Here is a 15,364-nt window from a genome sequence, read left to right on the forward strand (position 1 = left end):
AAGATGAGGCTCTGGAGATTCAGCTGTCAGAGGGTGAGTTGCTGCTCAGCCGAGGCCTGGCTCAGCGTCGAAGCGATGCGCCTGCGTCGTTGCTGCGTCGTGTCGCGACCGCTTAGCTGCGACGGGTGTTGTGTGTGCGGTAAATGGCGGGGATGGATCTCGGGACCTGGCAACCAGCGTGTTTATTTTGTTTGGACGCGACAGCTTGCCCAAGCGCCCCGCCATGCACTAACGGTCGCGTTTTCAGCCACTGAGCAGTCGCTGTAGCTGCCCGAAGCCACCAAAAAGCCCCTCCACACTGCCCTAGAGAACTTCTTCGGGACCTGCATTGATTCGCTGGATACCTTGCGTCTGATGTTAAATACCGGCTCGTGATCATTTTGTCCAGCATCGGTCAGGTGAAACTCAATTGCATCTCCGCACTAGATCCTGCTATACATTGGAACGTAAAAAGGTGTTCCTCTTTAGCTGAGACACAGACTACTTCCTCACAATCTCCAATTCTCTGGAGAGAAGCTGGCGGCCATGGCGACGGCAACGCTTCGGCCGGTGGAGGATGCTTTTGACATTCATGAGGATGCTAGAACAGAAGAAACAGAGGTCATGGTGGACGAGGACGACGTAGACGACCAGGATGCCGCTACGGTTGGCGAGCCCGAGGCGGAGGAAGAGGCAGAAGAAGAGGAAGAAGAGAGCTCCGACGAGGAGCAGGTCGAAAGCAGTGTCCAGGCAGACATGGAGAGATTACAGGAGGACTTCCCCGGATTTCGAGATCGGTATCGGCTGATCAAGCGTATTGGAGAAGGTTTGTCAATTGAATATGTCACGAGAGTCCCGGGACTGGCTCAATGCTCATGTTTGTTAGGCACATTTTCTACCGTCTTCAAGGCTGAAGACATTCACTACGATCGATACGACAACAGCTGGGACCATGAAGACGATTTGTCGAAATGGACTCCTCCTCCTCTCAAGGGACGCTCAAGTCGATCGCGGTCTCCACGGAAGCGAGCGCGTTTTGTTGCCATCAAGAAGATCTACGTTACATCCAGTCCTGCCCGAATTCTCAACGAGCTCGAGCTGTTACACGACTTACGACAGTGCCCATCCGTCTGCCCTCTCATTACCGCCTTTCGGCATACCGACCAGGTCGTTGCCATTCTCCCTTATTTCCGGCACGGCGACTTTCGAGCATACTTCAGAGAGATGACGATCCCCGACATTGCCATCTATCTTCGATCACTCTTCACTGCTCTTAAGAGCGTACACGAACACAAGATACTACACCGAGATATCAAGCCCACCAACTTCCTCTACGACCCAACAACCCAACATGGCGTTCTCGTGGACTTTGGCTTGGCTGAACGAGAGGGCACCGATAGCAAGCCATGTCTTTGCCACGAAGCACGAGAAACGCGGAAGCATCGCCAGGCCGGATCCGTCTGGGCGCAGACTTCGATGAATACCCAGCCGGGCTATCCCAAATCAGACACGCGCCCCTCCCGCCGTGCCAATCGTGCGGGAACTCGAGGGTTCCGTGCCCCGGAAGTTCTCTTCAAGTGCACGGAGCAAACCACGGCAATTGATGTCTGGTCAGCCGGTGTCATACTGCTCACCATACTGTCCAAGCGATTTCCCTTCTTCAACTCGGCCGATGACGTCGAGGCAATGATTGAGATTGCAACGATATTCGGGTCCAAGCGAATGAAGGCGGCCGGACTACTGCACGGCTGCGTCTTTGAAACAACGATACCCACAATTGGCCAACAGGGCTTCACCATGGAGAAGATTATCCTGTGGAGCACGTGTAGGGCAGAGGACAAACCGCTGACTCCTGACGAGAAGCTGGCCATTCGATTCCTGGAACGGTGCATGGAATTGGACCCAAGCCGGCGCATCTCAGCGCAAGAGGCTCTGGACCATGAATTTTTGAACATGGGAATGTCATCCCAAGAAACTGCTGACGAAGACGAGGTCGACATGCTGCCTGCATGAACGGCCAATAGGGTTAGCATAATATACTGACGAGGATAAAGCATATCTAATTGGACATGCCATGATGAAACGAACAATGAAAACTAGGTACTAAGATAGATGGATGGGTCAACATGTACTCGATCATGTATGCTATTATGGGTACTGTTAACGGCGTTTTGGAGCATTACTACATCAACTCTGCGAGCTAGACAATGGCTGAATCTGGAATCCAGATTCATAGTTGTATACCCCCCCTTTCCCTCCAACATATGCATGCACTGTGATATCATCCCTCAAACGACATCATAATGCCAACACCAGTTCTATCTCGTTTTGCACAGAGGCCGAGTGTCGAGACATTGGGCGAATTTTGATTTTTCATTCGTTAAAAAACTCCGTTATAGAGTCCCTGATGCAATGCTCGTAGCCGACCAACCCAATCCCTCCCCAAAAGACCTTGTCTCGGTATACAGGGGCGAGGATCTATTTTCCACCGTGAAAAACCGGTTCCAAATCCACAAGCCTTACTCCAGCATAGTGTAATGCATTTACGCCACCAGCTCGATAACACCACCAGCCTTCTTGATCTTCTCCTCAGCGAGCTTGCTGACCCATCGTGCGCGGACAACCAGAGGGATTTCGGGAATGCGGCCCTTGCCAAGCAGCTTGGAGTAGCCCAGAGGGAGAAGGTCGAGAACGGGGACGGTGTCCTTCTTCTCACCGGAGACGTAGGCCTCACGGGTCTCGACGGGGACGAGTGACCACAGCTAGATTTTTCTCTCGTTAGTCAATTGATTCTTTGACCGAATAATTTCGCCTCGAATATGTTTGGGAGGACATCTTCTAGACCCCGTCTTCCACGACTCCCACGACGTCCCCCCAAAAAAGTATTCGATACGGGAAAGAGTTGAAATGTACCTTGTCGAGGTTGATGATGGGCTTCCAGAAGTGGTTCTGCTGCTTGTGGAAGTATCGCATACCAACCTTACCGAAGTAACCGGGGTGGTACTATCGTAACGGTCAGTCAAGCTTGTCCGGCGCTTCTCTCGTCATTATCAAGTCGTTCGAACCTTGTCCATGTTGGTTCGGTGGTGGTGCTGACCACCGGCCAGACCACGACCACCGGGGTGCTTGCGGTGCTTTCCTACACGACCCTTTCCATGGGAGACGTTACCGCGGCTGTGAACGAAGCAATTTGTTAGCCAGCCATCGCAAATTGCGAATCTTTTTCAACATGCGCCTTTCCAAGGCCACCAGGACGGCGGTCTCCTCGATTCCGGCAGTCGAGAAACATTATCCAACGGGCTCATAAACGTACTGCTTGCGGGTCTTCGAAGTTCGGGTAGGCATGGCGACGGTTGTGGTGTTGTCGCTTCTCCAATGTGTTGCGTCGAAGGACTGGAAGTGGGTGGTGATGTTTTTGCGGCCAGCGGCTTTGGCACTGCGCAGCCCCGGAAAATTGTTAGGCGAGAGGGCAGCACAGCCCTAAGCCTAATTGTGATTGTTCGCTCGCACTGAATAATTTGCAATCACGTGCTGTGGGTCCACGTGGTTTCGTGACACTGCCGCGATAGAAGCGACATCCCAATGCGGGGCTCTTTCTATCAAGGACGATTCGGCGCGATTGGCAGATTATCTCATCATCTCACCTGTAGTGTGCACTAATCCTCACACCGCCCGCGCGACGCCATTATACGCGTTTCATTGCTGCTAAGAGTGGTGTCTGATATCAAATGTCATTCGCCTCATTGGACGAGCAAGATATGTGATGAAACAAGGCGGCAAAATGATAAAAGTGACAAAATGGCCTTGACAGCGGAAGTCGATAGCATTGCGCACGAGTTGTCGAGCCTTGACTTTCACCACCCATTTACGCCGTATGATGTCCAAAATCAGTTCATGCAAACAGTGTATCAAGTTCTGGAGACCGGACAAGGACAAGTGGGAATCCTGGAAAGCCCAACTGGTACTGTAGGTGTACTTTTCCCTTGAGACAGTTCATTGATCCAGCTGGCTTTGGGCAGGAGGGAGTGGCGATTGTTTGCGAGCCCAGGCATCATAGACTGATTGTCATTTCAGGGTAAATCTCTCTCGCTCATATGCGCATCTTTAACATGGCTTCGAAACCATAAAGCTACTAGGCAGGAGGCAGAACTGCAAGTGGCAGGAGAGTCGTATAAAGACGAACCGGCTTGGATTGTCGAGCAGCTCCTGTCTCGTAAAAGACAAGAATTGTTGAGGCAATGGGAAGATAGAGAAAAGCGTCTTGCTTCCTTTAGACTTAGAGAGAAAATTCAGGAGGAAAGAAGCCGAAAGCGACGCCGTGTGGAAGACGTTTCTGCCGCCGTTGAAACAACGGCTGACGAAGATGCCGAATGGCTACTGGATGCTGATGATGACGACGCACGCCAAGAAGATGCCCTATCTGGTCTGAGTAAAGAGTCGCGAGAGATTCTTGAGAAGATTGGCTTAGGAGGACGTATGAAGCAAACGGACGATGAGGACATCCTAGAAGAGAAAATCAAGGTGCGAGTATCGACACTAATTTCGCCTCTGGCCATAGTAACCATGAGTAATAGATCTACTATACATCCAGAACACATTCTCAATTATCGCAATTCATCACAGAACTGCGCCGCCCTGTGTTTCCGTCGTCATTGCCTCCGTCGGTTGCAAAGGGATCAGATGTCTCCTCAACTGAACCTGTGAAGCTTCTACCACTATCGTCGCGACAGAAGCTCTGCATCAACCCATCGGTTGCTCGTCTCGGGTCAGTTCAAGCCATCAATGACCGCTGTACAGAACTCCAGCAAGCAAAGTCCAGCACCAAATGCTCGTTCGTTCCGAAGGAAGAACTTCTTAGCCAAACCCACCAGTTTCGGGATTCCGCTCTGGCCACGCTCCCAGATATTGAAGATCTTCATCTGCTTGGAAAATCCTTGTCAATATGTCCCTACTACGCCTCCCGTGTGGCTCTGCCTGGAGCTGAAATCATCACACTGCCATACCCGCTTCTGCTGCAACGTAGTGCTCGCGAGGCTCTGGGCATTAAGCTTGAGGGTAACGTGGTCATCATTGACGAGGCGCATAATATCCTCGACGCGATATCGAACGTGCATGCCGCAGAGCTGCAGCTGAGCGATCTCCGCAGAGGTCGCCAAATGCTTGGCGTTTATGTTAAACGATTTGGCAAGAAGCTAAAGGGCATAAATCGCGTAAATGTTGGGAGAGTAGGGAGAGTCATTGACGGGCTGTCCGAGTGGCTTGAGGGAGCCTTGAAACTCAAGGTATGGTTTCGGAACGGCATATATCTTTTGGAGACCCAGCTAATGCCCTTTTAGAATGAACATGGGATTGTCGATCCAAATGATCTCACAAGACACAAAGGTATTGACCAGATCAACATTTACGAATTAATCCAGTATATACAAGAGTCCAAACTGGCTTATAAGATTGAGAGCTACGTTGCTCACGTAGAAAGCGAGGGCGAAAACAAGAAACCTGGACTCTCAAAAGCCGGAACGCCTGTCCTGCATATGCTTGTTTCATTCCTTATTGCCCTTACGAACCTTGGCTCTGAAGGTCGCATCTTCTACCAAAAGACTCAAGGGGCCACTGCAGATGTCAAACTTACATATCTGCTTCTCTCGCCCACTCATGCTTTCTCCTCAATTGCTTCAAGCGCCAGGGCTGTAATCCTGGCCGGTGGAACAATGTCACCCTTTCAAGACTACAAGGATCAGTTATTTCCCACCCTGGATAACACAAAGGTAACATCGCTAAGCTGCGGACATGTTATTCCGGCAGAAAATCTTTGCGTCTGGACCCTTGCTTCGACCAATACCGAGTCACCGCCATTCGAGTTTAGTTTCAAGCACCGAGGAAACAAAGAAATGATGAATCAGCTGGGTTTGGCAATCTTGAACGTATGCAATATTGTACCTGACGGAGTGGTCGTTTTCTTCCCGAGCTATGGCTATCTCGATGAAATAATAGCGGTGTGGCAGCAACGCCAAGGTGGAAGCTCTCAAACTACATGGGATCGACTGCAGGCGCGAAAATTTGTTTTCAGAGACACCAAGGGTGAAAGCAGCGAAGAGGTGCTGCGGGACTACTCCGAAGCGATCCTGGGGACTAGACCAGCCGGGGACAAGCACACCGGGGCTTTACTCCTGAGTGTTGTCGGCGGTAAAATGTCCGAAGGCATCAACTTTTCAGACCGATTGGGACGCTGTGTGATGGTCGTTGGGCTACCCTACCCAAACATTGCATCGCCAGACTGGAAGGCAAAGCTTGAGTACATTGAGTCGACAACAGAGGCCCGACTCATCAAAGAAGGGCAAAGCAGCAGCGATGCAACAGCACAAGCGAAGCAGGCCGCGAGAGACTTTTACGAAAACGCCTGCATGCGAGCCGTCAACCAGAGTATTGGTCGGGCGATCCGACATCGTGGAGATTACGCAGCAATCATCCTGGTCGACCGAAGATATGGCACGCCTCGGATACGAAATAAACTGCCTGGATGGATTCAGAACGGCCTTCAGCAAGACAGCCATGAGAAAGGGCTTGGCGTACTGATGGGAGCACTAGGCGGCTTCTTTCGCAAGAAGTCTCAAGCAAGTAGTGGCAGCGCATAAGCACCAAGTTTTAGGAGGTAGACTTTGAACATTTTGCCTAGCAGGATTCTCGTAATCATCTACCACTAGTACCCTCTATATGAGAATACCTGTATCTTTATAGAGTAGGTGCGGAGTATAATCATGCATAGCAAGGTATCCAGGTACCTAGTCGGTGATTTCCGCGTGTCCATAGGTACCGACTTACCTATCTATTATAACACGTGTATTATCGTCAGTGGCCTTGGGATTAACTGCTTCTTCTTCTTTTTTGTACACATGAGGGTTTTTTTTTTCACCCTGGTGGATGGCCCTATACTGCCTCCTACTGTGCTGGTGGTTCGATGCAGTGGGATGTGTCTCAGGGAGCTCTATTCAGGGCCTCTGCGCTTGTACATGTACCAACTTAAACTTACTAAATGTCTCTCCCCTGTGTCACCCTCCTGGTTCAGAATGTCTCATTGCGTTTGGGAGACTAGAGGGAATTTTTTCCACAAACAAAAGAAGGGGCAACCAATCCTTGTGTGCTTTGAATATATTAGAAAGTTGCTGCTGTTTTGAAATATTGACGGCTGCAGGGTAGTATATGGAGTATTGGAAGCATCAAAACCAGGTAACCAGCGGTTATATACTGGATCGTGCCTATCAGTATGCTTTATACAGAGGTATGTTCTCAGCTTATTTCAAGGATTTGCTACGCTTCCATGGTATACAGACGATACTTGTATGGATGAGCTATGAGGAGAGACTTGATGTTTGAAATATGACAGGGTGTGTCAATTACTCCCCACACTATAAGCAGAGACACTACTGACTCAGTTGGCGATATCCGCAAAGTCCCATGACAGTCATAAAGCACTGCTACCTAGATTAGTGCCTAGGCAGTTACTGATCCTTTCTGCACGTATACACAGGTAGGCATTCAGTATAGCCAGTTCATGTACCTCCATGTATGCTTACCTCTACTCTATGCGTCCTCTTCTGGTGGCGTGATGTTAACGTGCAAAAGCTTCAGTTGACACCACCCCCGCCATACTTACCTAAGTGAACGCTGACATGAGAACCTCCAAACAGAAACATTCCAGATAACACAAGCTCGAGCTAACACTGTTCCTGTTAAGTGGCGGAGGGGCTGCAGGGTTTTCTCGACGGGCCGGTCGCTCATGAACCCTTTTGATTCGCCACCAAGCATTGATTGGCCCCGGACGCCTTCTAGTCCGTATCTGGCCGTGCGGATGTGAAAATATTTGTGCTTCGTCGGCCTAGGTCGGAGGAGGGGCGGAAGGGCAGCGCTCAGTGTCGGAGGCAAAATTCCATTCTTGACTCACTACAAGTCCCGATACGAGAGCTCACCGTCGTTTTGGTTTGCATGGAGTTGCTGAAGCGTGAGGGTTCATCAAGTGATTTTTGACGTCTTCTCATCATACTTTGTGGTGTGCTTTTGTTGCCTTGGTCCTTGCAACCGGACGCCGGTTTACAAGCCGTTTCACAAACTCAAACTCCGACTCAGCAGCATCCAAACACAACGCCCAGATGTTGGTGGATACGGTAGAGGCCTCGGCGGTGCCCGTCAGAGAAAAGGATGGCCATCAAAGCGACGAGGAGTCGCTGCTCCACAAGGTCCTGCGAGCTGGCCGTGTCGAGGAGCGAGGCATCCTCCCTGTGCCAGTTGAGGAGCGCAGCTCAACCCGCTTCTTCAACATCTTCACTGTCTGGTTCTCCATAAACGCAAACATTCTGGGGTAAGTTCCATCCCGAAAGATGGGGCCATCACCTGTGCTCTTACAGAACATCTTGTACCCCATATAACAAGCAGCTGCTAACCGCGCCCGCTGCGTCTTATGCAGGATTACCTTTGGCATGTTGGGTCCCTTAGCGTACAATCTCAGCCTCAGAGACTCATCCCTTGTGATCTTGTTCTTCTGTATGCTGTCGACTATACCCCCGGCATATCTTGCCATCTTGGGCCCCAAGACGGGCATGAGGCAGATGATCCAGGCCCGGTACAGCTTTGGGTAAGAATATCTTCTAGAAACTCTAACTACCTGAGAGACCAGCCCAACTAACCGTGGCCGATTTGATATCCAGACGATATATTGTATCGATACCAGTGCTGCTGAACTTGGCTAGCATGACCGGCTTTACTGTCATCATCTGCATTACTGGTGGACAGTGCCTTTCCGCCATCTCAAACGGGTCTATCAATGAAGATGCAGGTATCGTCATCATTGCAGTATTGTCCCTATTAGTCTCATTTTGCGGCTTTAGGGTACTGCACATATACGAGACGTATGCATTCATCCCGGCCATCATCAGCGTTGTCATCGCTACTGGCTGCGCTGGTTCGGGCCTCAAGAAGCAGGCCACCCCTGAGACTCCTGCTACCGCCGCAAACGTCCTAAACTTTGGCATGATCATTGCTAGTTACCAGATCCCATGGGCTGCCCTAGCGAGTGACTTTACCACCTATTTCGATCCCAAGGTTCCATCGTAAGTTCCCATATGCTCCTCCCTTTCATTTTAACACACCTTGCTTCGATTCTACGTACCAGCTTGTGAGAATGAGTTGGGAAAAAAGATTCTAATGATCGACAGCTGGCGCGTTTTCCAATACACTTACTGGGGCCTGCTGATCCCGACCGTGCTGCTCATGGTTCTCGGAGCGGCCGTTGCGGGAGCGATGCCCAACAACCCCGAGTGGCAAACTGCATTTGATGAATATTCGGCTGGTGGTGTTCTTGCGGCCATGCTGGCACCTGCGGGAAACTTTGGCAAGTTCGTTGTCGTAGTGCTGTCGCTCACTCTGCTGGGAAATACTTGCGGAACGTTTTATGCCATTACGCTCAACTTTCAGACTTTGGCACCGATCCTTTTCAAGGTGCCTCGATACCTGTTTGCCGTGGTCATTACCGGTATCATCATCGCAGTGGCTATTACTGCAGTTGGCGACTTCTTCGAGAGCTTGGAGAACTTTGTGTCCCTAATTGGCTACTGGTCTGCTGCATTTGTTGGAATCGTCATTGTTGAGCATGTGGTGTTCCGCCGCCAGGACTACAGTTCATATGACCACGCCATCTGGAGCGACGCAAAGAAGCTGCCACTTGGCATCGCGGCTATATCGAGCGGTATTTTGTGCTTTGGATTGGTCGTTCCTTGCATGGATCAGGTGTGGTGGCAAGGACCGATTGCGAAGACCACTGGAGACATTGGTTTTGAAATGGCATTTGCAGTGAGTTCATTGATCTACGTACCTCTCCGCTACGCCGAGAAACGACTTACGGGCCGGTAATGGAGAATGGGAGCATGTCTTGTTGCTTTTTTGGGTTAGGATAAAAACAAATGTATTACGGAGATGCTGCATGAAGCCTGCGCCTCCTTGCTTTGGGTGGGTTGCATGCACGTACGGGTGGCTTTAGTGTTGAGATTAATGTTGGCGTCCTTGGCCTTTTCTCTTACTGGACTCGAAGTATTTCATAGATGTCCTGAGAGACTAGGCAGTGGTTGTTTTGTTGTCGGTTTGAAGAAGACACTTCAAGCAGTTTAATAATTTCGACGTTAAACATTTTCTATATCGAGTACCTTACAATGTTTATCCCCCCAAAGAGAAAGAGAAAGCACAAACTCTGTAGAAGAGACATTTCGCTTTATTATTTGTGATTTTGGCCTAGCTCTCTGCAATAATAGTGGTTTACTTTTCTGTTGGTCGGCGGCCTGTTGGGAGGTATGATACAGGCAAGTACCATTCTCTGCATGTGGTGTTGGCCACATGGCCGTCCTCCTTTTTCGACTAACACAATTTGACTTCGTCCTTGCAAAACATGGCTTCACACCACACGCAGAACCTCGAGCCGAGAAGTATCCTGGCTGCTGTTACAGAGCTTGGAGTCGGTGGAAATGGCGCATTTCTTGACGGGGAATTTAATGGAGGGGAGTGTTGCGTCTTCAAACTTAGCTTCGAAGACAAAGCGAGTATCGCCGTTCGGGTGTCGCATCCCACAGATGACAGTCGTGACGACATAATCGCCACAGTTCAAACCGAAGTGCGACTTCTTCAGACTCTTGAGTCAAAGGGCTTCCGCTGGTCGCCGAGATGTTGCGGCTTTAGCCCAACGTTCGATAACCCGATTAAATATCCATTCATCATATTAACTTGGATTGAGGGTTCTACCTTGACCTGGGATGATGACTTTCCACGACAGCCTCTTCGAGATGTGTTACTTGGTCAAATAGCCTCAATACAGCTATCCTTGATCACATGTACACTAGAAAATCGTATGTAAGTACCATCAACGAAGTATTGAAACCTTTACTTAGTAGCATTAGGGTCTACTTCCGCAGCTGCTTTCTTCCAACGACGTATGGGAAATAGATTGGCTCAGGTGCGAGAAGGCAGGATTCCTGGTCTCTCTGAAAAAAACTGCATCGAACAACAAGCTCTGGTTAGCCAGGTGCTTGGCGAAGATCAAAATGATACTGCCTTCGCCGTGGAGCACGGCGATATTAAGCCGAATAATATCATAATTGATCAAGATTATAATATTAAATGGTATGTGGGAAATGCTACGGCTGGGGGTTTTATTTTTAAAACGCGTGACTAATAGCATATTATTTGGCAGTATTATCGACTGGGGCTTTGCTGCCTTTGTACCGATCACAAAAGCCACAGGCCTGCCTCGTTTTCTGTGGTCTAGCGACTCGGACCCGGCTGAAGTTGCACCGAGTCAGACCCTTCTGAAGGATAGGCGGGCATATGTTAGTTCATTTTTATCACAGACTTCGCAAGCGGCGCTATCTATAGGTATGCGGCACTGGTATAATGTCCACGACATATATTTTCGTACCCTCTGCTTAGAGTCCACTTCCAGCAAGGGGGTACATGCTTCTATGGCGCGGGTCGGATGGAAACTGCCTTGTGGCGAGTTCCTCGGGGACACTGAAGACCACACATAAACAGGATTTCTGAGGGAGGGGAGAATGTAGTTTCCTGGGCAAGAGTGTTGAGTGTGACTCTTAGTGAAACGCATAGCTGGCAAGAGTTGTCAAGGACGTATTGTGATAGAGTATGTCGCAATCCGAAAAAGAAGGCTCCGTGTATTTCCCTGGGGCTCCATATCCAAAGAAAATGAATGAATCCCCGACTTCCGCTATCAGTTAGGTTTGTCATTGCCTCCGAGAAGAGAATATTCTGCAGACTCCTAGAAGCAACACGAGACTGTTGTCTGGAAACATTGGAGCGGGGCCCCTTTTCACCCAATCAATCCGATTTGAGGGCTTAGAGTGAGGACTATAGTGTCGGCTACTTCGTGGTAACAGTGTTGGCCTTGCTTGATATTGGACGTTTCATTGTCAAAAAGTTGCTAGGCCTCTTGTTTAGTGCTTTTGCCACTGCCACGCTGATAAGCAGTGTCGTTAGTGACTTATCATGTCGAGTTAGCAGGTCTTAATAGCTACACAGTTAATATATATATGGATATGCTATATAGCAGAGCATACCTCGGAATAAAAGTATTCAAGCACTGTATTGCCAAATATAAAGAGTCGTAGTTAGCTCCAGTGGAGGGGATGCGGAGGACGGAACTGCCATTACGGCCAGCACTTGAGGGCATCAAAGGCTCTCGAAGATTGGTTGTCGTCAGCTCCGAGGATGCCTTGCACATACGGAGAGCACGGGCCGGGAGCAGGGTCCAGGTCGAAAATCTTTTCCGTGCACTTGCATAATACAGTCAATCTCCATCGAATACGACCGCCTAGAGTGAAGTGCCGGGTTATTTTGACGCACGGAAAACCTTTTCCGTGCTTGCATATAATCAATCTCCATCAAACACGGCTTAGAATACAGGTTTCGGCAAGAAGGCAAGAACAAACTTCTGTCGTTTACTCGTGTATTACCGAACGATTTTCTCCGTAAAGAGCCGGGCCAATTTGCTAATGCGCCGAAAATCTTCTCCGAAGCTGCATGGAGTTAATCTCCATTGATTACTGTCTGGAGTAAAGTGTCGGGCTATTTCCACTTGATCCTGGCATAGACAACTAGCGTCGGTGAGCTTGGCGCGATATACAGGACCGGGCAGGGCAAATGAGAGAAGTGAGAATTGTGATTCGTTTTCTTCTTGCCTCTATTTATTCATCTTTTTGTCCATGTCTCGGGCAGACTGCCCTACGGCGGGAGCAGAATCTCGTTATTACAAACCGTGGCTGGCGAAGACTTGACCACTTCGTGAAGTAGGCTACATATGCAGAGTGAACTCTCAGGAGGCCAAAACAAGACTTGACTGACCGTGGGATTATTTTCAGAACTCCCTTAGTCGTCGGTAGTCGGTCTAATAATTGAAGCCTGCTCTCAATAGATCCCACATGGATGTCGATACGTAGCCGCGTCTTATGTCTATCAATGACTTAGATCTTGTGAGGTCTTTAGAAGGCCCAAGCACTGCGTATATCTTTGAATTTATCTTTTGATTTGAAACTGGTTGAACTGGTTAATCCCTGTCGATGCCAAGATCTGTTTTGTGAAGATTTATATACGAGCAGTCGCTGAGCTTGCCGCATCAAGTGTATGGCACATTCTCGCTTATATGCACAAAACGTCTATCCGCAAAGAATACTACCTACCTAGGTACATGTATTGATGAAAAGACCGATATTTCCCGGTTACGACGCTACTACATGTGGGAGGCATCAAATCAGTAAACCCTAAAGCACCGATCACCATGTCGATGCCTGCTATGAGCTCGAGTACAAATACAGTCAACCCCCTCGCTACCTCAAGTCGCGCCGTGCTAGTAGAAACCATGCAAGGATTTGCAAGATAACAGGGAGTTTGCAAACGATCGGCAGACAGAATTACGCTGAGCGCACACATCGACCGCGCGAAGTTCCACGAAATAGTGCTCGTATTGTCTCAATGTATGCACATATTCTTCTTGCGGTCCCTCTTTTTTTGTAAACTAATACTTGCTATGGCAGCACCTGTAGCACCTCTCACACCCTCTCACTCCCGACCAGGTTTGTGGCGAGGCGTGGAGACGGGTAACCACGTAGGCTACATATACATCGGCTACTTTGTGCCTTTTATTCCTAATCCTAACCACCGAGCCAAAGTCTGGATGCAATTCTGCAATGCCTGGACTCGAGAATCGGCCTGTCGCTGGCCATCGCATGACTTGAATGCTTATATGTTGATCAACCCCATGCTTCTTATCTCTGCCTGAATCTTAATCGTCCGTCTCTCAACCAGGGATTGCCCTATCCGGCACTTCCCTTCTCTCCCGCCCCCTGTCTAGCGTCCGCACACACGCATGAGACCATAAGCAGCATTCACTTTCAGAGCAAAAGCGAAGGAAACACTGGAATTGACCATAAAAAGGCGACTTAGTGCCGCAGCCTGAGGGATTTTAACCTGAATCTAGAAAGTCGCCGCGGAGTTGCGTCGTAGCGGTGCTGCTTGGCGAAGTCGAGTTCGGGCTACAAGTATGGCGCCTTTTCTTTTCTTGTGCATCTGGGGGCTCGTACAGTGTTATTTCATTTCAGGCTGTCTGATAAATGGATGTACGGAGTACACGAGTCAATCAATATCCAGACCCAAGGCTGCTGCACGATTAAGCACCTTGTTCCATGTGGCCTTGCCACATGTTATACCCATCAATGCCTCACAAAGTTGATGCTGTTTGCGGACGTGCTTGTAAGAGAATTCCCAGACTTGGAAAGGATGCAATTATTTCCAGCCTTAATTAATGCATAGTGCAGAAATAGCGCCGACAACTATATTGTGTCGCATGTGCCCAAATTGCTAGGCTGACCGCTTGGCTGACCAGTCTTCACTTGCGAAGCACCTCCTTGCGGAGTACCTCGTGCCCAATTACACACAATACTAAACATGCCATGTACTCGTAGAGCGTCTTGTGTCTTCGCGAACCCCGGCATTGTCAGCATCGTATGGAACCTAGTTCTCCAGACAGGCAAGGCAAGGCAATGTGAAGACAAGGCTAGCACACACACAGTTTAAATTATTACTACTGGGCATTACTCTCACGGCTCTTACTGCAGCGACTCCGGAGCTTAGTCACCAAGCCGTGTTTTGCTAGTCCATGTAAGTTCCAAGTTGTGCAAACGGAGGGCTGATGCCGTGTGCACAGTCCAATGTAAGCTGGCAGCATCAAGTGGCATTGGAGCCGTCAGCGTGTCAGGGGGGAACCCGGAAGCTGCAAAACCAATGCCGCGTTACTACATCCCCATTCGATTGCTGGTCTCTACTAAAAGCAAACTAGGCGCCTACTTACATACGTTGTACATGTAGTGCCGGTCCTCTCCCGTCCACAGATGCGTTGACTGGCTGGGCTCCTATGTCTACCTTAGTACTGTTACCTCGAGTACAGGCCATGCACTCGAATCTACCCAACTCCATGTACTAGGCCGTATTCATTCGCGTGTGTTGCAGTGCTATACCTGTCGAGATTGAGTGCATACCAATGTGCACGTGGCTCAATATATATCAGCCGTGCGCCCACCATCCCACCTTGTCCAGACTCAGACTATTGAGTCCAGCACATGAGAGCTGAAGTCCCAGAAAAGGAAGAGGTGCAGACACAAAAATCGCAGCAAAACTGCCAAATACGAACAGACACGAGATTACAGCCTCTTACACTTATAAGTTCCTTTCCTCTCGTGGCTAGCAATCTATAGCTTCGCCGTAGGCGAAACCGAAGGATTGGATTACAGGCCCGTTGCCATTGTCATTCTTCGTCTCACGCCCGCCCTTTCAGCTTGACTCGTCT

General features: G+C 49.5%; 5 protein-coding genes across 5 annotated transcripts; 4 read left to right on the forward strand and 1 right to left on the reverse strand.

Annotated features, from left to right (window-relative positions):
* Positions 1–525: 525 nt before the first annotated feature.
* On the forward strand, positions 526–1,992 carry TRIVIDRAFT_51517 (uncharacterized protein; the record flags this gene model as incomplete). The annotated part of the gene is made up of 2 exons (XM_014099775.1): positions 526–805; positions 866–1,992. The coding sequence occupies 2 exons, from the start codon at positions 526–528 to the stop codon at positions 1,990–1,992; spliced, it is 1,407 nt and encodes a 468-aa protein (XP_013955250.1).
* A 143-nt stretch (positions 1,993–2,135) lies between these two features.
* Positions 2,136–3,374, reverse strand: TRIVIDRAFT_93126 (uncharacterized protein; the record flags this gene model as incomplete). Its single annotated transcript, XM_014099776.1, has 4 exons — positions 2,136–2,741; positions 2,893–2,982; positions 3,045–3,153; positions 3,293–3,374. The coding sequence occupies 4 exons, from the start codon at positions 3,322–3,324 to the stop codon at positions 2,523–2,525; spliced, it is 450 nt and encodes a 149-aa protein (XP_013955251.1).
* Positions 3,375–3,777: 403 nt separating this feature from the next.
* Positions 3,778–6,611, forward strand: TRIVIDRAFT_59546 (uncharacterized protein; the record flags this gene model as incomplete). The annotated part of the gene is made up of 4 exons (XM_014099777.1): positions 3,778–3,945; positions 4,054–4,500; positions 4,554–5,261; positions 5,316–6,611. The coding sequence occupies 4 exons, from the start codon at positions 3,778–3,780 to the stop codon at positions 6,609–6,611; spliced, it is 2,619 nt and encodes an 872-aa protein (XP_013955252.1).
* A 1,512-nt stretch (positions 6,612–8,123) lies between these two features.
* TRIVIDRAFT_59545 (uncharacterized protein) lies at positions 8,124–9,879 on the forward strand (the record flags this gene model as incomplete). The annotated part of the gene is made up of 4 exons (XM_014099778.1): positions 8,124–8,332; positions 8,438–8,605; positions 8,679–9,080; positions 9,186–9,879. 4 exons carry the CDS (start codon positions 8,124–8,126, stop codon positions 9,877–9,879), a joined length of 1,473 nt encoding a protein of 490 aa, XP_013955253.1.
* A 529-nt stretch (positions 9,880–10,408) lies between these two features.
* TRIVIDRAFT_202272 (uncharacterized protein) lies at positions 10,409–12,034 on the forward strand (the record flags this gene model as incomplete). Its single annotated transcript, XM_014099779.1, has 4 exons — positions 10,409–10,862; positions 10,914–11,136; positions 11,207–11,388; positions 11,904–12,034. The coding sequence occupies 4 exons, from the start codon at positions 10,409–10,411 to the stop codon at positions 12,032–12,034; spliced, it is 990 nt and encodes a 329-aa protein (XP_013955254.1).
* Between the last annotated feature and the right edge of the window lie 3,330 nt (positions 12,035–15,364).

This window comes from Trichoderma virens (genome assembly GCF_000170995.1).
Source record: "Trichoderma virens Gv29-8 chromosome Unknown TRIVIscaffold_75, whole genome shotgun sequence".
Lineage (NCBI taxonomy): Eukaryota > Fungi > Ascomycota > Sordariomycetes > Hypocreales > Hypocreaceae > Trichoderma > Trichoderma virens.